This window comes from Echiichthys vipera (genome assembly GCF_963691815.1).
Source record: "Echiichthys vipera genome assembly, chromosome: 1".
NCBI classification, from domain to species: Eukaryota; Metazoa; Chordata; class Actinopteri; order Perciformes; family Trachinidae; genus Echiichthys; species Echiichthys vipera.
The window spans coordinates 2,631,150-2,653,268 of NC_139826.1; the positions used below are offsets into that span (position 1 = coordinate 2,631,150).

At 43.0% G+C, this 22,119-nt stretch overlaps 1 protein-coding gene across 1 annotated transcript in view; it reads right to left on the reverse strand.

Moving 5' to 3' along the window:
• Positions 1-6,668: 6,668 nt before the first annotated feature.
• Positions 6,669-22,119, reverse strand: part of lrrk1 (leucine-rich repeat kinase 1) — a 128,712-nt gene continuing 113,261 nt past the window's right edge. The window contains 7 exon segments of the mRNA XM_083915136.1: positions 6,669-8,989; positions 12,148-12,249; positions 13,554-14,006; positions 15,210-15,424; positions 16,035-16,232; positions 17,639-17,755; positions 18,880-18,997. Of these exon segments, the coding sequence (XP_083771262.1) occupies positions 8,812-8,989; positions 12,148-12,249; positions 13,554-14,006; positions 15,210-15,424; positions 16,035-16,232; positions 17,639-17,755; positions 18,880-18,997 (1,381 nt within the window). The 3' untranslated portion in view covers positions 6,669-8,811.

Sequence of the window (22,119 nt, forward strand, 5' to 3'; positions counted from 1 at the left end):
CCGTAGTTTGTCAGCACAATTAGGACATGAATAGGTCAAATACAGTAGTAAACAACACATAAACACCCACATGTATGAGCATTAAATAAAACATCAGATCATGCCAGATCCATCTGTCAACAGCAGTTAAAGTTACCATCACACACAGATGAGCACAATAATGTAAGATGAATCATATATCAATAATAGTCAAATTTTACACAAAAAAAAATGCATGTCAAAAAAGGATATTGTCAATATTTAAGAGACCCCTCAACATTTCAAAAATCATGCTTTCAGTGACGCTCATGTCAGGGAGTAGCTAAGCTCCTCTTGGCTGCGTTGGAGTTCACATCCTGAATTAATGAATCTAACTGAGCAGCATGTGGCTCAAAATACATGGAAATAAAGAAGTTACACAGTGCTCAGCACTGGTTTCAGGATATGAATAAATACAAAAGTAACATAGTTTAAAAGCTGAAACCTGTTGAAATATTTCCCCTTGTATCAAGAACACTTCAAGAACACAGGACTCAATAAGGAACAAAGCTGGCTTGATAGGATGGAGATGTTTGGCTTTGCACTTTACATGGATGTGTTTTGTTAAGAAAAGGATAATAATGCAGCTCACTGTGACAACATGGAACTTGATTTATACTGAAGTGAGACTTTACACATTCACTTACACACAAAATGACTTAAACAATAAGGGGCACATACACACACACACACACACACACACACACACACACACACACACACACACACACACACAAGCACACACGGGGTGAGGAAATTATCAGTGTTGTGCAGAGGCTTTTTTTTTTTTTGAGTGAGCCAAATCTCCTTGAGACTTGAGAACAGTGAGAACAACAGAGGCATTGTCCAGCTCTGTTTATTTCATAAGCAGCCAGCAGCCTCTGATCCCCTTCAGTGACTGTGAGTCACACTGCACATTTCACTTTAACTGTCTGAACATTCATCACATCTACAGATTTATAGATTTAGCTAATATAATTTAGACAGTTTGGAGCTTGATATTAGCCTCTCACGCTCGATTGCATTGGGAAAAAAAGTAATTGAGGGGGTAGGGATTACACACGAGTTACAGTGCAATACTTTCACAGTTTGATCCCATTTCAGAGCAGTTATTGACACTGTGTCAGATACTCCTCGGCTCTGATGGGTTGTTGTAGGTGGTTCGTGGTGGAATCTAGCAGATGCCATTAGGAGCACACAGGCAGAGGTACATCTGTACATCTGTTTCACAGATCTTCTGTTTCATTGTGCCGTCAGGATGTAGTGACAGTTTCAGCAAATATGACAAAAACAAAAGTTCTACAGGAAGTTACCAACTTCAGCTTTAACTGTATAAGGTTCAAGTTTAATTTAAAGCAATTCTTCCCTTTCTGGCATTTTGACACTTTTCTTTTGTAATCTCTCTAAATGCTTCCAATACGCGTATGGCACACTAAACTGTTAAAGATATCCACCAGGTGATGTAACTCATCACAATTCAATTCTCATATATTTCTGATAAAAGTCTGACCAATTTGCAGAGTTTCCTGCCTGTCATCGTTGCAGCATCCCATCCAGTTGCCTACCGCTGCCACTGCTTGCGAGTCACATGCATTTCCGATAGAGCGGTCTGTGAGATGACTGACCAAGGCGAGCTGCCACTTACACCCCTAGGTGCTCCTACAGAGAAAACTATCAGCAAAAAGACTATTCAAAAAAAAAGCTGCACTAAAGAAAAAACTTGATGCGTCAAGAGGCAAGACATGGGCTCTGTTTTCCAGCGATGTGGGAGGCTATTGCAGCTTTATCCGGAGCTAAAAAGAGATGAGATGGTCGCAGAGTTTCCTGTTTTGTTTGCCTGATCCTAGAATAAAACATTACATGTGATAATCAGTGGTGGCTGCTGGTCTTTCAAGGAGGGGAAGCTCATTTTTCCAGCCTACATCATAAATGTGTATTTATATGTAAATTCTACCCTTCGTTCCTTTTCAAGAAAATTATCTGTGACCTTGTTGTACCAACTAGGCATCTTTTCCAGGGACTTGACCAGTGTCCTCTCAATGGCAGCAGGGCTAGGCTGCTTAAACGGCCCTGGCCCAGCTGGAGCTGCTGCGCCGGGCTACTGTGAAGTGTGACCACCTGTGAGTGTGAGTGATGGTGAGGGGGGGAGAAGCTCCACAGCGGCTGCTGCTCGTTGGTGAAAGAAACGGCAGACTGACAGAACAGACGAACACAACACTAGTCATTTTTTAACAAAGACAAAGTCTCTGGGGATCGGTAAAGTCTCCGGATCAGTTCAGAACAAAGGAATGAAAAACTTGGAAAATGCTTCGGTGGATGTTTATTCTTCAAGATCGCTGATTCGCTCATTTAGCTGTCAATCAAAAAAGGATTCCACCTCAGGCAGCTCATCTAATCATCATGCAGAAGCCGAGCGTCCGAGCCAGCCCACTGTCCCATAGACCCCCAGAGACGCTGAGCGTCAGATGGGCGAGATAAAGCCCAGCATTTATCCAATGAGCGTCTAGTTTGGCTGCAGTGGAACAACCTGCTCTACGCTTCCCAGTTGAAGTCAGTAGAAGCTGAGCGTCCGACTGTGTAAAGAGCTGTGGAGCTGTGGGGATGAAGGAGAAGGAAGCTGCTCCGGTTACCTGTGATAAGTAGCTGATTCTGAACAAAAGATGAAGGCTTTCTAGCGCAGATTTAGTCAATGAAATGTACACACAGCAGTACATATTTCACCACTTTTTTTCTTTTTGGTGACATTTTAGGGGAAGCTCTAAAATGGCGTCACTCGGGGGAAGATCTTAGAGCAATCGCTACTGGTCAGATGCTATCAGTTATCAAATACTGTAACCGAGTATTCAGGGCACCTATACTGGGTGAATAATAAAATAACAAAAAGACACGAATGGCTGTCTTCAGCGGCAACAGTGCCGAGTGTAAATCTTACTTGTCAGTCTGGTTTGTTTACATTACCAGTGACATTAGCTTCAGCGGTAGCACCGGTGTTTATGGTGAAGTTGTCCTTAACCCCGTTCTAGTATTAAAACTCTGAGGTTGCGTTTGACTTTGTTGCTCATACAGTAACCAGAGCTACTTCAGCACATCTCACCTCACGCGTCGGGGTAGGAGGGAGCATCAGAGGTATGGACATAGTCAGGTAGGGGGAAGAGGGTGGGAGTTGTTCATGTTCAAAACTTTTCTAGGTGCTGTGCGAAGGCACGAAAGCCATAAAATGCTTTAAAGGGACTGCACTCGAGATTCAGAACATTAAAGCTGCAGTCGGCAAGTCTGGCAGATTCAAGTCAAATTTTGTGTGATTACAACTCTCACGCCCCTCCCTCTCTACCACCGAGCTCCTCCGCTCCCTCCCATCGAGTGCTCGTCAGTGCACGTGCCCAAGATTCCTGTGAACGCGCCTGTGTCTTCTCTCATCAATAAACAGCATGGAGTACATGCAACATGGAGGTAGGCTGGCTAACTTACTCATAGATAGCAACTGCTAACATCATTTAGCGTAAGCGTAGCTTGAGGCGTGTGCTTGTGATATTGTATCATGCGTGAGCGTGGAGGGGGGACAGCTGCGTGACAGGCTCTAGGTGCACGGAGAGGCACGTTTATTTTTTCTTTCTTAAACCGGATGACTTATGTTGTTCTATCTGAGCATAGTGTCGGCTTCAGTGAATATGATCATAACTTATGTTGCAGACTTGCCTGCAACTTTAATATAGCAGCAAATAAATATTTTCTAAGTAAAGATATAGTGGAGTAGTGACATCCTAAGCAGAGAATGAAGTTCCTCTCCCTCTGTGTGTGTTGTTATAATAACTAATTGATGGTATCGGGGAACAGTCGTGAGAGCTGCATTGAAGCAATCCCAGCCCACTTTTTTCCTATTCCTTCTGTTAAAGGGCACAACCTTTAACAGAAGGAATAGGATGGGAGACAGATTCAGAAAACACTCACATACTGTAGCTCTCACCTTCAGTCGTATCTGTATTGAGTGAGGAAGAGGAGCATGATCCCCCTTCTGAAGGTAATACCGACAGATCAATGCTCTATATAGACATGGATCTGTAGCCTATTTGCATCCCTCTTTTTGTCTCACTGGCTGCAGAGTACGGACAGTGACCAGAACTAACACACATTTACAACAAAAATGAAATTACATTTCCTTTTCCTGAAAATTAGTTGTTCTTGTCTGTGGCCCCTCTGGTCTGTCAGAGACAGCTGCAGGCTGGGGCAGTGAGCTTGGGTGAGTTTGGAGAGGAAGAACCAGTACAAACAGTACAAAATAAACACCATTTCACTAAACTACATTAGCATCACATCTGACAAACAGATCATGTGATAACAATGATGAACATGACTGAAAGGAGAAACTTAAAGTCATAGGACAAAAGAGAAAACACTGACGGCAGCAATGCATCAAGGCAGCTTGTCAGATGATTTGTTCTCTCTACTGCCCTCTTCTGTCTGATGATCTGAAGAAAAACCACAACTATAAACCACTGACAAGACCATGTGACAAGTTTCAAATGCTGGGAAACATATGACAGGGATATGCAAATGGTGTGTGCAGGTCTGAATGTAATGCTCAGCAGGGCTGGTTCAGTGTGAGGAGCTGAGAGGCTGCGAGGCCAGGGTTGCTGTGGGCATTTTGACCTGAGAAGACCCAGAAATGAGAGCACCACAAGACTGAGCATGATTTATTCATATCAGTCCAACAGAGGGCCGAGTCTTTTTAAATGACAAGAGCATCATTCATGATATTTGTAGTGCCACCATGTTGGCTGATGAGTAAACTCCTGGCACCAGCCCTGTCATCTTGTTTACAGGAGGGCTCAGCCGGGCCAGGTATTTCCAAGAAAAGCTCTGTAGCCTCTTGTCTTTTCAGGATGCTCGCTCATTCAGGAGCTAAAATATCAAAGCCAAAGTTATAGCTCAGAGATCAATTTCTGATCAGTTTCCTAAAAATAACATGCATGTGTTCATGTATGTATGTATGTATGTATATGTATATATATATGTATATATATATACATATATATATATGTATGTATAACAAATATGTAATTAAGACAGGAAACCAGTGCAATTAGCACAGTTAACATGCAGCTGGTTAGCAAACAGATTTATATGTGCAAATGCACATACTTTAGCTTAGTCTAGAAGTGGATAAACATTCAACCTCTAATGATGTCATCAGGGTCATGGCATCAGTATGCTTTGAATGTGGTGAAGGAGGCAGTGTCAAACAAATGAAACAATGACAGCAGGCTCTGCAGAAAGGCATAAACAGACTGCAGCCTTTGTATGCTCTCAGCCACGGTGTGGAGTTTAATGGTGCTTTGTTCATGTGTGTTTACATGTCGGGAAATGAAACCATCAATGTTTGTACTGCATGAATCATATCATATAATTATTTTAACGCTGAGAAGACACTGACAAATGATTCTACTGACAGGGACACTAGAGGTCAAAGGCAGGCGACCCTTTTATGATTAATTGTGGAAAGTGATGAAAAACATACTTTGACGTTTAGTTTGGAGCACATGTTGCCAGCGCTTGAGAAACTTTTGTCTCAGGAAAGCACAGGTGACCATTCAAACTGTAAAAATATAATGATAATATAACGCAGTGAGGCTCTCAGTTGTTCTGTAATGCTTTTTAAATATTTATGTGATCCCAGCTGAGTGTGTTTTGTTTGGGCAAGTGACTTCTTTAACTGTGTATGTGCCTACTGTTCATGTCAATAATACATGAATTCTTCTTAATTCCTTAAGAAAGCCCTGGTCTTTAAGAACACGTTTTTTTGGGGAGATTCCTTCTCATTTAAACCTATCCTGTATGTGTTCTCTGAGATTTCCAGAATAAAATCATAGCCTACTTTGAGAAACAGTTGTCATATTTATCAGCCCTTCATCAGAGTGAACACACTGAACACAGCCATCGTGTGGTTTATAGCCTGCACTGTTTCTACTTTGTTAATAATCGTTTTTTCACACACATAGGCACAAACAGGGCCTATACACATGCATAATGAATGGTGAGATGTCCGAGTGAAGGGCTGTCTCACAGGGTTGAGAACAGGCAGTCGGCCCCCACCGAGGCAGTGCCCAGGAGGTGGACTGCACTCTGCCTTGAACCGGCAACCCTCCGGTTTTCCTGAGCGACTGCTGCCCCATCTTGTGTGAGCCCGCCTCCCTTGTCCCACCCTAAGCCAGGTTGTGACACGTTGCATTATGGGAATTGTAGAATCCTTTTTTTTTTATACGAGGGACAGGAAGTCAGGATATCTCACCCTGTTCAGTTCATCATTTTAAATGGTGTCTTTAGGCACCCAGATATTTTAGAAGTGAAATCCTAACATGCTCCTTTACACATCACGTCACTGCTGGACATGGAAACATGCCATCAGGAGCAGCCAGCATTCAGCTCTGAGCAGGAAGCTGCCTCTTATGTTCCTCATACCAAGCATGAGCCTTTTATTGGCTTCCTTCTCCATCTTTCAGCATCACTTCATCCCAGGAGGCGTCTCTCCTTCTGCCCAGGAGTGTGCGTTGTGCAGTTAGTGCATGAATGCACAAGGACACATCCGTGTTTCCATGTGTCTCAATGATTAAGACATGAAACAGTTATCATAAGAACTTTATTACATTGTACAGTCATTATGTACACAACAATACACTTCCATTGTACATTCAGACAAATAAATAAGCTCTGCCTTACTAGCCTCGTGAGTCCATCCTGATCTCTGAGATCCATTGTATTTTACTCAGATCAGTCTGGTAACGCAGCCGGAGAAAATTTGGAGAAGAAAACGAGAAGAGACTGTTCAGTGTAAACAACATGGCAGCTTCCACAGATGAGATGAGTGCAGCAACCGACGCTGTTAGTACGTCATACGCTTCGTTGATCTGAGTTGGCCCGTATGTTGGTGATAGACGGATGGTTTATCCAATCAGCAACCAGTATTGTCGCCCCTTTCCAAAAGATCTCCAAACCAGAGTTCAGATGGATCTGCTGAGACCATGAGAATCAATCCATCTGGAGGAGTCAGTCAAGAGTCAACAATATTGATGTACAGGTATTTACTGGCTACTGTAGGAATCCAGTTTAACTATTTGGTTGGAAAGAAAATGATGAGAACTATGTCAAACCATGTGGGAAGGGCTGGTCTCCTACAGTGATTCTCAGACAAAAACCACACAAGTAAGCAAATGCTTCACCCAAAGCCCATGCTTTTAATATATATCAATATATAGTGTATATGATCCTGCATGAATCTGCATGTGTGTAATCTGTGAGGTCCCCTGCTAACAAGTCCTGTGTGGATAGACCAGAAAAGCAGTCGTGTGCATATAATACATTAGAGATGTGTTGGTGACAGCACTGAGGTTTGGCTATATAACTAGCCTAAAGAGCATCTGTCACTCAGAAATCAACAGATGAAGACAAACTGGTGCAGCCAAACAAATACCTTGTTTTAATAAAGACTATAGACGCAACGTCGGATCAATGATCGTAGTAGCTGGGTCGAAAGTTAGGGTAAAGCAGAGTCAGAATTCTCTCTCTCTCTCTCTCAGAGTCGATTTTAGATTCTACTCTCTGATGAATAATATTGATGAATTTTTGTCTCAATGGTGTTTCAGCAAAGCTCTGTGTTCTGTTGTTGAGGGGGAACTGAGTTTTAACTCTGTGTTTCTATGAGATTTTTAACATATTTATTTATTTCTGTCTAATCAGGTAATAAGGTCATTTTGAGATTGTCTGTTATTTACTGGAAAATAAAGGTGTGTTTTAAAAATAAAAAATCTCTCTCTCTCTCTCTCATGAACTCATGAAGTGCACTCATGAAGTGCTTTTGTAAGTTTGCTTCCTGGGGAGACACCAAATTTCTCTTTTGGTTATGAGCTACTTTATGAGAAAAATAAAGTAGTCTTATGCCTGTGAATGTTCTCATTCGTCCAGGTCATCGTTATCCGCAAAGCATGAACTGATGAAGCCTCTTGGATGAGAGGTGAAACGTCTTCCTAGACAAACAACCAGTCCAGTTGTTTTTGACTGAAATTGCTTTGCGGATAAAGTAGTCTTATCTATAGGAACATGCGAAAATCATGAGGATTTCACAGCACGAGCTGGAAACCACTGTCCTGTTGCACAAAGTTGCTTACAGGGCAGGCCACTCTGGTAACAATGAGAGCTGCAGCTGATGCAGAGTCATATGGCACAGTTAAAGAGAGGAACAGTGTTACTGCCTTCTGCCCATCTATAACACAGCTGTTTCCCAGCAGCACCATCTTAACTCCAACACAGATTCATTTCAGAAGAGTCGATCCTCGTCCCTTGAGAATGCCCCCATCCCATAAAGTTGGATTGGAATACTTAAAGAAGGCAGAGACAGAAATAGACGGACAGAATAAACAAACTGTTGCATCAGCTGGAGTCAGACACAAACAGTCCACCACATCTTGAACTATCATACCAAACTGGCTAAAAATGACAATGAGAGCAACATTAAAAGTGTGTGCAGAAGTGAACCTTGATCTGTTACTCAGCATTTTGTGTCTGCTGTGGGATTTCACAGTTTTCAGGTCTTTTACTTATTATTGGTACTGAAGTATGTAGTGAGAGGACATAACCGCTGTGCACAGCTGGAGGCTCAGCCCCCACCCCCTACACGTTGCCCTGACGTCAGCGCTCAGCGGCCCCCTGCCCTGAACACTGGCAGTCTGTCGGTGTGTATTCCCCTCGGCACACCCTTCGTACAGAGCTGTGATTCTGCACCTCGTCGACGCAGCACAACAGCTACCTTCTTTTCCTCATTCTGGTCTCCAAGCGGCCAAGCTCCTCGTAAGACTGGTAGAAGACTTCCAGCTCGTGGCAGCCCCAGCCCCTCCAGACACACAGGCACCACTCCATGTTTTCCTTATGAAAGCCACATACAACTGTGTCCTTTGCCACTAGCGCTGCCTCCTCCAGGATCCTGAGAGGACGAGAGAGAGAAGAAGTGAGGGACACAAGACAGAGATCGATCTAAAGGGGAGAGCTAAAGTTAGCGGCACATCTCTGTGCACTGTAATTAACTCTCCCTAGAAGCTAGTAGGCAATTCTAGGAAGTGGTTCCCTAGAAAGCCACTGAGGACACTGAATGTACTGTTAGCACTGAAGTAATGGTTTGTCTAAGTGATGGTGAAGAGCTAGATTCCTGCTCTAAAATGTCAAAACCCTTTTTCCTGGACACAAAACATGTCAACGGATCAAAGAACTATGTGATAAAGCAACCAACTTTTAAAACCTCTCTAATTTATGAAGGCTGTGACACAAAGCAGAGCTTCTGGAGACCCTGTGTCCTGAGCTCAACCACCCATGTATCATGCAGAACAACCGTGAATTATCTTCTTCCATTGTTGTTTCATCTTTCTGAGGTGTATCATTATCCTCCTGATGTTCTGTGATATACAGCCTCATGGGTACAAGAACAGGTTAGGCTGTGCCCTGTGGAGTCACTATGACAGACATCACAGGAGCTAGCAAACACCACCGATAATAACTCAGGCTTTAACACATTTGTAAGGGAGTGAAAGTGTCCAATCAGGGTGGGCAGGTAGCATTCGCTTCCTGATAAGAACCACTAAAGAACAATACAACAGCTGTGTGACAGAAAAGGAGCCCTGCAGGCCTGATGACCCCTCCCATGACCTGAGCCATGACCCCCCAATGTGTCGCCAATGTTACAGGTGCACCATGTAATAACTGCTTATTAAGGGCCCTGGTTTGGGTGGCCCCTTTATTGCCTGTTGCTAAAAGACCAGGCCCCTTTGTGGAAGCTTACACAGAAGTCCTTTCTGCAGAGGACCAGCTGCTGCCTTCTTTACAGAAATAATTACAGACTCAGCCAAGCACCATAAGACCATGATGAAGGATCCTGCTCAGCTTTATTGAAGCTGCATCAGTAAATTAATTTATATTTTAGGGCTGAAAAATGAGCTCCATGCAGGTGGACAAAAAGACCACTTTAAAGGAAAGGTTCACCCCGCAGGTGAGCAAGCAGTATTAGTTATCTCCAAAAACTAGTAATGTCGGAGCACCGGCCCCTCCTCCAGGAGTATGCTTCACTCTGCGCATTGATATGGTTGGCAGGTGTAGTTTGGTAGAAAGAAAATAGTTCCTACATGAAACTGCTTAATGAATGACAACTGTCCTGTGAGTGTGACATGATTTCACTGCTGCTGCCCTGTGTCACTACACTACATTTTCTACCAGAACACCTCGTGAGCCACGCCAGTGACACAGAGAGGACCAGAGGCCAGGATATGGATCTAGATGCTCTGTATGTTAGTGACCGCACATGTAGGCACTAATATGTGTTTAATATAGGCCAGTTAGAAGCAGCTTATTTGGCTGACACTGACGTTTCTTAAAAACCTGGAGCTATTATTGTTTAAAAAGGGTACCGGTGAGTAAAATGTTTAACTAATAGATATCACAATGAAACTTCCCCAGTTGATTACTGACATATGGACGATATGTTTTTGTATTACAAGTTATCTGAAATGTCCTGTTTAAATATGCAAATGAGTCATTATCTTATGAAATGTGCTCATTTGAATTTATGTCCAGAACAGAAATCTGAATCCTTGTTTCATTTTGTTGACATATGAGAGTCAAAGGTTTTTTTACTCCATGAATGAGAAAATGCTGGCATAAATGGATTTCTCCATGTTTTTATGAATCAGGCTCTGAATGCTATCTGAACAAAGGCCTGTGTAAAACCCTTCAGAATATCGACCGGAATGAAAGTGGAAGCTTTGGTGTGTATAAATGCTGCTGAAGAGGAGATTTCTGGATCAGAGAGAGAAAAACAGCCTTTAAAGATATGGATTGTAAAATTTCATATCTTTTGAGAATGAAACCTTATTGAATGATTGACTGACTGGCTGAAATGTGTCTTCTTCTCCCAAGAACATCGAAGGTACATACAACACACATGACACAACACATGTGGAGAGAGGAGCACAGGGTCAGCAGCTAAGCCGCTCAGCCAGAATGAGGTGAAATCCACAGAGAAAATAACACCTAAATGTGTTTTTTTTCTTTCCTCTAGTCTAGAAGACATGTTATAAAGTATTATTTAAAAGTATTATTAAGTATTATATAAAGTAATATTTTAAGTGTCTCCCCCTAAAGGCTGAATAACATCACTTAAAGCTGAAGTTGGTAACTTTCTGTAGAAAATGTTTTTATATTTGCTGAAACTGTCACTATTTTGTGACAACACAATAGACGACTTGTGGAATAATAATGTGTGTCTCTCTCTCTATGTGCTCCTAATGGAATCTGTTAGAGCCACTGCCCCTGATGATCAACCAATCAGAGCAGAGGAGTATCTGTGTTAACGGCATTTCTGAACTGCTCAAACTGAAACTAGACAGCACTGATCAAATATGAATCAAGATTTTGTTTCTGTATTAACATATTTCTCGCATAAAATGTTTTTAGAAACATATTTTAGTTACTGTTTGAATAAAAAATGAATAAAATTTACTTTTTTTCCCCGTCTGGTTGGCTGGGCTTGGTCTCATTTAACAGCTAAACGCTTGACTGAAACAGAAAGATCGTCCGTCTCATTTTGCTGTCAGGATATAGTGACAGTTTCAGCAAATTGACACAAAACAACCCAGCAAAAAGACACAAAACAACCCATTCTTAGAATCATTTACAGGGGGATGAGCAGGATTTTTTGGTTACAGTTTGTAAACATGACATTCAAAGTTGGTCCCTCTTCCCTACGTTCACTTTTGTTTTGGAAGCAGCTTTGTCTGCTTGGTGCTTCACCTCGCTAAATTTGCGTTCATTTAAACTGTGTCTGCCATTCCTTCTGCCTTCCTCTTTGAAGCATGCGTATACGATCTGCCAGCTAATCACTACATTTTTATAGAGGGTGACAAAAGGGTGAGAAATAAATGAGGAGACAAATATTTGTCTCAAAAAATAAATAGTTATAAATATAATGGATATATTAAATTGTGCTACTGATTCAAGAATGTGCTGCAAAAATAAACCATTGGCAGAACAAAGAAAGAAAGAAAGAAGTTGCAGAGCTGACGTCATGTTTGGAGCTTAACAGGAAATTACTCTCACCCCAAAGAGGAACATCCAGGTGGACTGAGGACAGCAATGACACGGCCCCTCAGCCGATCTCCATGGGACTGCATTTCAATGACCATCACATCACCTCCACGTCTGTCACACACACACACACACGCACACGCACACACACAAGATTAAAGACATACAGTATGGCCTTCTCTTTGCATGTGAAGAACAATGCACAGGGTTCAAACCTGTGTAAGTCTTTATTAGACTAGAAGAGATATTTTACCCATCTTAATCCAGGTCTGTGTCGTGGTAATGTGGACACTGTGTTCAGATGAACGGAGTTTGAACTGTCTCTATAGTGAAAGTCCCTGTGGAACGGAGCTAACTAGAGAAAACTATCATATATAAAACATGTTTAAAGTGAATATAGTGAAATGGCGAGTAGCAGGTAACATGGAATACTATGCACATATGTGACCTGACACCTCATTCAAGTAATTCAATAATATTGTAATATGTTAAAGCTCAGCATCATTTGTGGCGAAAAGTTAAAGAAAGTGGAGATTTTGTTCAGTACCAGTGAACTAAAATGGATGAAGTTTGTCCGTTCTTCAGATCCATTTATTCAACTTATTGTTCAGGAGCCAAGGTAGAGCAGTAGAGTGTGAAGATGTTTGGACAAGGTGTTCTTGAGAAAGCTGGAAACAGTGATAGTGGAGGCCAAGCCATCGGCCAGTTCACAACATGTACGTTTTACACACGCTTCAAATGACATATGACATTGAGCCAATAGCATTATCAGCACACATATTTGTGTATAAATATGGAACAGTCAAATAGACATTCATAGAGGATGTCTGCTTGAAAACCTTTTGAAAGTCACGTGCAGCACTTGATGCTGCCTGTTTAATTCAATTCAATTTTATTTATAGTGCCAAATCATAACAAAAGTTATCTCAGGACACTTTACAGTAAAGACCGCACTCTAAAACTTATTTATGATTTACATAGACCCAACAATTCCCAGTAGAGTAACAATCTGGCAACAATCTATATTCCAGCTTTTGTGAATGCCACTTTTTGACAGCTCATTTAATTACAGAAACTTCTATGAACAGTACATATAAGTACAATACAGTGTTTCCCACAGAGCCGGTATCAATGTGTGGTGCAGGGCCGTACGGAGACCTTTTGAGGGGCAGGGGCTGACATTTATGGGATTAAGATCTATTAGGCTATGGTTGTATATATTTATGAGGGACACATTAGAGCCAACCAGTCTCCTTGACCTGCAGAAATACCTTTTTGTTCAGTTTGTATAATTGTAGCTGGTATGTTTAACACCTTTATTTGCCTGCATCGTACTGATATTCCCTGTCTCCTTCTCTGTCTCTTCATGTTACCTGGTGTTTCTGTGCTGTGTTCACTTGGTGTGCAGTGTTTAGTACCTGGGGACCCACAGAGCTCCGTTCACTGGCAGCACAGTGAATGCTTGCAGCTGAGGTGGTGTGGGGTTCACAGTCTCTGCAGGGTCCACATCAGACTCTGGTTTAGTGGATGCCTGCTGGTCCTGGTCCCTGGCCGTCTCCTTCTGGGCTGCAGGCAGTGGAATGCTGCTGTGGCTGTCTACTGAGGCGAGGCCTACTGAGGCGCTGGAACAGTCTGAGCCCAGCGGCTCCAGGGAGCAGCTGGATGATATGGAGCAGTAGTTTGTCAGTGAATCCTGGTGCTGGATGATCTGAGTGCCCGCATCCTCACTGTAGATCAGTGTCACTTCTCCGTTCAGCCATTCCAGCTTCTCTTCCTGATCTGTGGTCTGGAGTTCAGTGGTTGTCACCATGGAAACCCCTGCAGGACGCTGCACAGGGAAGACGTCCCGAAGAGGATGGCTGTCTCCGCAGCTGAAACCATGACATGATCTCATAAACAGCCGCTCAAATCAAAACCATTATGTATCACACAGGTTAAGACTGTATGTAACATCAGTATGGGCTCAGCCAGCCCACCTGAGGTAACAACGTTATGATATTGCTTCAAATCTGAGGACGGCCAGAGACTGTCCTGCTTTGCTCAGCAGCTAAGGTTAACATCACTCACTGTCAGCTCAGTATCACACACAGTGGCTCAATGGGCCTCACAGGGACACATCAGGAATGCTGTCCACACTCAACTTTCCAGAAGAAGACAGAGGGCAGGGACAGAGAGTTAATACATCCATGGTTAAAGCACAGCTAGTCTGCCAGCTACACATTTGAGCCATCCTGAATCAGTGCTGGTTAACATTATTAACCAGATTCTGGTTTAATGAAGGCCCCATCATTATTACAAGCAGAGCGCAGCAACAGAGGAGTTGAGCTTTGTGCCGTCACTGTTTTCTTCACTGTGGATGGATGTCTTGGGTGAGTCCTTCATGAACTAAACCAGAGCGCTCACATTAGTTCTGATGCAGCTGTAGGATTCATCCTGGTTCACTTTGTTAGTTAGTTCAAGACTGGCTTTGCACAATGAGCCCTGCTTCTCTGAGCCACCTTCAGAAAACACCTGTCACGAGTCACTGCTGGGGACCTTCTGTGATGATGTCACTGCTGTGTTTACTCACTCAGCGTCTGGATGGATTAAACTAACCACAAATAACATGTTAATCAGTGAGCTGCAGAGGTGCTGGAGGAGAATTCTGTTGCCTCAGTTCTGCAGCTCCTCCATTGATGATGGACATGTACAGACAGCCCTCAGACCAAACCATTTAGTTCACAGCTCAAAACCTGTTTAAGTGTGCAGTACCTCTTGAACTAATCAGTTCACCCAGACTGTGTAATGATAGGTGTAATATGCGAAAATCAGCCAATAATAATATACTGTATATATATATAATAACATCAGCTTGCTTGATGTTGTTTTCTTACAAGCCAGAGTTCATCCCACAAGCCTGATTCACTGTTCTCCAGGAAATGACACGCCTCCAGGAAGTCAAAGAGTTCATTTGTTTGGATGCAGTCCCTGAAATAAATCGACCTTATCTTTCTGTTCTGCTCATAGACGGATGTGTTTATAGACACAGCTGTTCTTGCAAACGTGGCAGTCCTGTACGTTCAGGCTCCACTCACCAATACTTGGCACAGAGCTGGTAGGAGGCAGCATGGTAGAGCAGCAGGGTGTTGATGTGGTCGTCCAGGGTCCAGACCGCCTCCTCTCCCCAGAGACTGAAGCTGGTTGTCATGGATACAATGGAGGACGGCGACTTGTATGGCTCCAGCCTTTGAACTGCCTGGAGACTCAGACAGTCAATGACCAGCAGGCCTGGACCATTTGAGAACCATAACTGATAACCACCAGGGACAGGGACAGAGACAGGGACAGAGACAAGGACAGAGACAGGGGACAGACTAAGTAAACAGTAGAAAGCAGCATGGAGGCCAGCGACAGTGTTACAGTGCCTACTTCTTTTTTATATTTGTTAATTAGTCGGTGCAGACTAGTTTGGAACGCTGCAGAGTGCTGTTTGGGTAAAGATGGACAGAATTTGTGGCTGAGATGAAAAAGAGTGGTGTAGGTTACAGACGGAGGTGACAAGCGTCATAGGATCCTGCTGAAAAAATGGTCCAGGATTAGGGTGTCCACCCAGGTGACTGCAGATAAATACTAAGGGCGTCACTATTCTGCAAATGTACTTTGAGAAAGCTGGACTTTTCATTTTAAAGGTCACAGTTTAATTCAATTTTTTAATTGAAACATCTTTGTTTGTTGATACTGCTTTTGAATTCAAAAACTGGAAGCACATTTCATTGGATGCTCTATTTAAAATCATGGTAACCCTCGAAACCCAAAACAAAAGCCAGATGTTTTGTTTTGGGACAAAGACACTGTAGGTCTGTGTGTGGGCTGTTTGTCCTAATCAAAACATGACGTATTGGAGTGTTTTTTCTGCTCACCTGGGAGCCACTGCTGACCAGTGCCATGCTCCTGACTGGGTAGGGTCTCTGCCTGGGATCTGAGTCCTTCAGAGCAAACGTCGTCTTGTTGATGGTGTGTGAACACAGGTAGGTCTCCCCCTCCAGAGGAAGGTCCTCTACCAGGCTGTACACTGCCACCAGGCCGTCAGACATCCCCGCAAACACTCGGGCTAGGCTCTTAACATGGTGAAGAATATTTACATTTCAATAACACACTCTTATGATCAAAGGATGTTGTGTCCCATCGACTACACGTCGTTTCAGAGGCCTGTTCTCCACATGTTTCCTACTTCTTCAGGCTATTTCCTGCTGTGCTGCTGTGACAGAGACATTTCCCTCTCGTACACTGTAATGTGAAAAATGACTGTATAGTATATGAACTGTTAATACAGGGATAATCACTTGTACAATATCAAACAATCACAGCTTTACACAAAAATGTAATCACATTTCTTCCTGCTCAGTGATACCTGTCACTTTAGCCGTCCCACCCCCCAGTCCCAGCACAACCCACCACCCTCCTCACACCTGGATTCTCCCAGCCACACTTCAAAAAGGTGCATTGCAGTTATGTGTACATGGGAAAGAAGGTCAGAGGTCGGAGGTGAGAGGGGGGAGCAGCAGCACAGACCATAAAACAACAATGCATTGCATTGGTGCCTGACACTCGCAGCTATGCTACTGGCTGTGAGATGTATTAGGGCAATTACTAGAGGCAAGTAGGCTATTAGCATGCTGTTATTACTAACTGGACACCCCACCTGTCAATGTCTAAATGTTTTCACTTTAATGGAGACTAATGTCCTGCCAAGACTCTTCAATTCTCTCTTGTCTTTATCTAGAAGTATTTTCTCCTGCAGACCCAGTATCTGTCTATCTGTATTGTCTCTGTACACAGACCTAGAGCAGCGCAGAAAGAGTGTCACTGCTGGAGAGTGATATGAAGTTAAGCTGAATTAAAACGATATTTTGCAGATTTTTCTGGGAAAGCACTAGACAGAACTCTCATTTTATCACATGCTGTATGTGAAGCCTTTTGGTGGATACTCGTTTATTCCTCCATGCAGCTGCCATGAGTGGATGTACACTTTTAAAAGGTGCCTCTGGGGGAAACATCTTTTCTTAAAATCTCAACCTTAATGTTTCCTAGTTTGATGAAGCAATTTCATTTCTCTCCACACAAGAGATGATATTTAATTTATTAATAGGTGAACAAAACATGAACGTAATCTCTGTGTGCTGAACCCTGTGATGCCGTAGTCTTTACGTAGACCAGACAGCATTCTGTTCAGCTGTGGACATCTTTCTTTAAGATTTTAGTATGAGTGTGTCGATGCATACATGTGCCAAAATCTTCTCTGATATTAGATTTGTTTTAAAATAAACTATTTACTCAAGTAAGACAACATCCATTTCTTTATTCCTCAAAATGAGATTGACCTGAAGTAAGTTTCTTTATCACCTGTGTTATCGGTCCTGTATTCATTTGAGGGAACAAATTATGCTTCTCTGCCTCACAGTACTGATGCAGCGATGAATGTGTGTGTGTGTGTGTGTGTGTGTGTGATGATGCGCGAGCTGACCTGTTCTCCTGCTGGCACAGGGAACAGGCAGGTGATGATAGCTGGACTGGATAGCTGTTTCTGGGGTTGACTGAGCGGACACATGTCCTTCAGACTGTAGATGAAAACTTCCTGCTCCTATCACACAAAGACAAAACATCAACACATTTGGTGTAAAGCTCCAGATATATACATGTCAGAGAGCCATCCTTTTTACAACAGTATTACATTTGTTGTAAGGATGATCTACTGAGACACTGCCACCACAACGGTTCCTTCAGATACACTTACAAGACCTTGAGAGGTTCAGATGAATATCCATCTCATTTGTTTGTGTTAAGAATGGAGCTTGAGTCAGAAAGTGCTTTATCTCACCCCTGAAGACTGTCCTGATGTCTGATGCCCACTGTTTGTGGACGGAGGTGGATTGCATCAGACAAAATGCAATCTTGGAACTCATGCCGCGATGCAGAAGGAATAGATTCAAGAGGTAATTTATTCCTGCTGCTTTCAGCATTTTAAATGAATCTCTTAACATGTAAAATCTGAATCTATTTTGTTATTGTTGTTGTATTAATTTATTAGTTGTATTTGTTGTTTATGTAGCACTACTGCTGGCTGTAAACCAAGTTGTCCTTCGGGATAATAAAGACACCTTGAACCTTGAAGTGGAAAGTCTGCCCCCACAGGCTTAATCATCATCAGCACTGCCTGCTGATGGGTTTCCAGAGATGTCCAGATTCTTTTACATCCTGAACTATAAAGTGAACCAGTACTGATGCATGTAAAGACAGGCTTCCCCCACCTTCTTAAGAAACATTCAAGTTTTTTTTTAAGACTTTCCAGGCCAAATTTCCTCAAATTCAAGGACATAACACGGTAGTAGTTAGACACAGACTAAAGTAAATTACTGTTATAGTAGTGAGGACTACAATGAGAAGGATCAGTCAGGCTGCAGGACACACACGGACAGTCGTAGCCTATATACTGAGTATTCTTTTACTCAGTAAAGAAAATATATAAAGAAGTTCAATTTCTATTCTTGCACAAAAGCTATACATTTTAGCACTTTCAATGACCTATGTCTATATGTCTATTTTGAAAAACTTCAAAAGCCTTGATTTCCCCCCTCAAATTACCACATTTTCAAGCATTTCAAGGGCTAGTGCGACCCATGATTGTAGCAGAAATAACATTCATTCATTTATTTGCATGAAAATGGTGAGTGTGATTCCATGCTGCGTTGGATGGGTGGTGCTTACCTCAGTGGCCATCCACAGACTGTTACCCATCTTCATCTGACAACTGATCCTGCTGCCTGCACAGGACATCCTCTTCACCTCCACCTGGCCTTTCTCCACATTCACCACACTGTAGCTCCTACACAACACACACAGCAACACACAGAGATGACCACACAAACACACACACTCCACCTGCTTTGGATAAAACCCTACCATCACGTGACCAAATTACTTTAAAAAGACTTTCTCCTTAAGGTTAACAATTCATAAAGTAATCATTCATTCTGACGTTCGCTGGTACAAGCTTTATTCCAGAATATCACAAGTTTACAAGGTTACTGGTTATTGTCGACTTGAATACTAATTAAGACAAATACTTCCAGAAAAAACATGATTTATTATTTGATTTTAGTAATGCCATTACTGTGAAAGTCACATTTACTCCGTGTGTGTGTGTGTGTGTGTGTGTGTGCGCGCGTTAGTGTGTGTCCTTGTGTGTGGAGAACCTGCAAGTACCAAAGACCTCAAGAGTGAAAACTCTTGACAATTTGTTCTGCAATTACTTTTGATTTATACAATCAATGTGATACATCAATTACCAAAGAAACGTAGTTGAGGTGGAAAGACTCATATTCACATTTATATCAAAGGCAAATCGGACTCTCCTGAAACATGCCATTTCCTGGCATTACCCAGCATCTCAACAGCTGCCTCTGCTCTGTGCTTCTGGGGTGGAGAATGTGATGGTGAGACAGCTCATGAAATATTGAGCAGCATTTTATTTGAGATCTGAGCAGACTTCTACTGTATATCCATCCATCCATCCATCTTCAACCGCTTGTCCCTATCGGGGGCTGGAGACGATCCCAGCTGACATCGGGTGTGAGGCAGGGTACACCCTGGACAGGACACCAGTTTGTCACAGGGCACATAGAGACAAACAGAGACAGACAAACATACATACTCACATTCACACCTACGGGCAATTTAGATCAATGAACCTAACACCTGCATGTCTTTGGACTGTGGGAGGAAATCGGAGAGCCCGGAGAAAACCCATGCAGACACAGGTTGAACATGCAAACTCCACATAGAAGGGATTCGAACCCTCTTGCTAGTGCTAACCACCACACCACCGTGCTGCCCGGAAGTACTTGGAAATTCAAAATGTGAAGCTCACTGTGGAGCCCAGGCCTTTGTCAGATGCAGCGCCAGCTGCTGGTCTTTAAAGGAGGGGAAGCTCATTTTTCTGGCCTACATCATAAATGTGTTTATTTGTATGTAAATTCTACCCTTAGGTCTTTGACCTCGTCGTACCAACAGGGCGTCTTTTCCAGGGACTTGAACAGTGTCCTCTCAATGGCAGCAGAGCTAGGCTGCTTAAATGGCCTTGGCCCAGCTTAAGCTGCTGCGCCAGGCTACTGTGAAGTGTGACCGCCTGTGAGTGTGACTGATCCGGGCGGGGGGAGAAGCTCCGCAGCTGCCGCTGCTCGTTGGGGAAAGAAACCGCAGAGTGACAGAACAGAGTCTCCAAACACAACGTTAGTCGTTTTTAACAAAGACAAAATCTCTGGGGATCGGTAAACTCTCCAGATCAGTTCATAACAAAGGAATGAAAAAACTTGGAAAATGCTCCGGTGGATGTTTATTCTTCAAGATCGCTGATTTGCTCATTTAGCTGTCAATCAAAAAAGGATTCCGCCTCAGACAGCTCATCCAATCATCATGCAGAAGCCGAGCATCGGGGCCAGCCCACTGTGCCATAGACCCCCAGAGACGCTGAGTGTCCGATGGGCGGGACAAAGCCCAGCATTTATCCAATGAGCTTCTAGTTGAGAATGCAGGGCTACTCATCGTTCCTAGAGTCTCCAAAAGTAGAAGTGGAGGCAGAGCCTTCAGCTACCAAGCTCCTCTCCTGTGGAACAAACTCCCAAATGTTATTCGGGAGGCAGACACTGTCCCCTTATTTAAAAGTAAACTTAAAACTTTCCTTTTTGATAAAGCTTACAGCTAGGGCTTACGATAAGACTTTATTCTGCTTAATTATGCTGCTATAGGCCTAGTCTGCCGGGGGATAATACTTTTCCTGATACTCTGAGCTTCTCTCCTCTCTGTCTGTACCATTCATGTCTCATCAATGCATGTTACTAATTCAGCTTCTTCCCCGGAGCTGTTTGTGCTTTGTCGTCTCGCAGGTCTCTGCTGATCGTGGTGGTGCCTGCTGCCGTGGTCCTACATGACGCTTCCTGCTGCTATTATCACTGTTACTCATATATACTATCACTAGTTTAATAAACTATAAAATTTGTAGCTGTATCGTAGCTGCTATTGCCACTACTCATCATTGATCGTGTTTGCCACCATAATTATTATCATTTTCATATTCTGTCACCTTAGCTGTGCTTGTTTCTACTATTTTGTTGTATTAACTGTCTTAACATATACGTTATATTCACATTACTATAAATATTATTATAGTTACTGTTAGGCTTTGCTTGCATCTCTGGAAGTGTGTCTGTCTCTCTCTGTCCATCTGTGTGTCTTTTCTCCTTTTCTTCCTCCCCAACCAGTCAAGACAGATGGCCGTCCTCTACAGAGCTGGGTCTGTCTGCCCGTTCCTGCCTGTTATAGGGAAGGTTTTTCGTTGCCACCGTACTCTACAGAGGAATTGTTGGGTCTATGTAAATCATAAATAAGTCATTTAGTGTGCTCTTTACCTACTCTGTAAAGTGTCCTGAGATAACTTTTGTTATGATTTGACACTATAAATAAAATTGAATTGAATTGAATTGAATAGTTTGGCTGCAGTGGAACAACCTGCTGTTATTGGGTGACTCTGTGTTCCTCTACGTGAGGGAGCGTCAGATTTTACGCTGCAGAGCAGAGAGGGCGTGCTGGGGTGTAAGGCTTAATCATGTCTTAGATGTCCCATGAGTGGCACCATAAGCAAATGCTAGTGTCTTGAAATGGATGTGAGCAACTACAGGAAGCCAGTGAAGTAAGTGAAGTGGAGGTGTAGTGTGACAGCACTTAGGTAGGTTCAAGACAAGCCGCTGCATTCTGGATAAGCCGAAGGGGTCGGATGGCACAGGCCAGCAGACCAGTCAGGAGGGAGTTACAGGAGTTAAGGTGTGAGATGACAAGAGCCTGGACCAGAACCTTTGCTGCCTTCTGGGTCAGAAGAGGACTTATCCTCCTGATGTTGTTTTAAAAACAGACTTGAAGCTGGTTGGCTACAGCTGGTCTGACCACATCTCC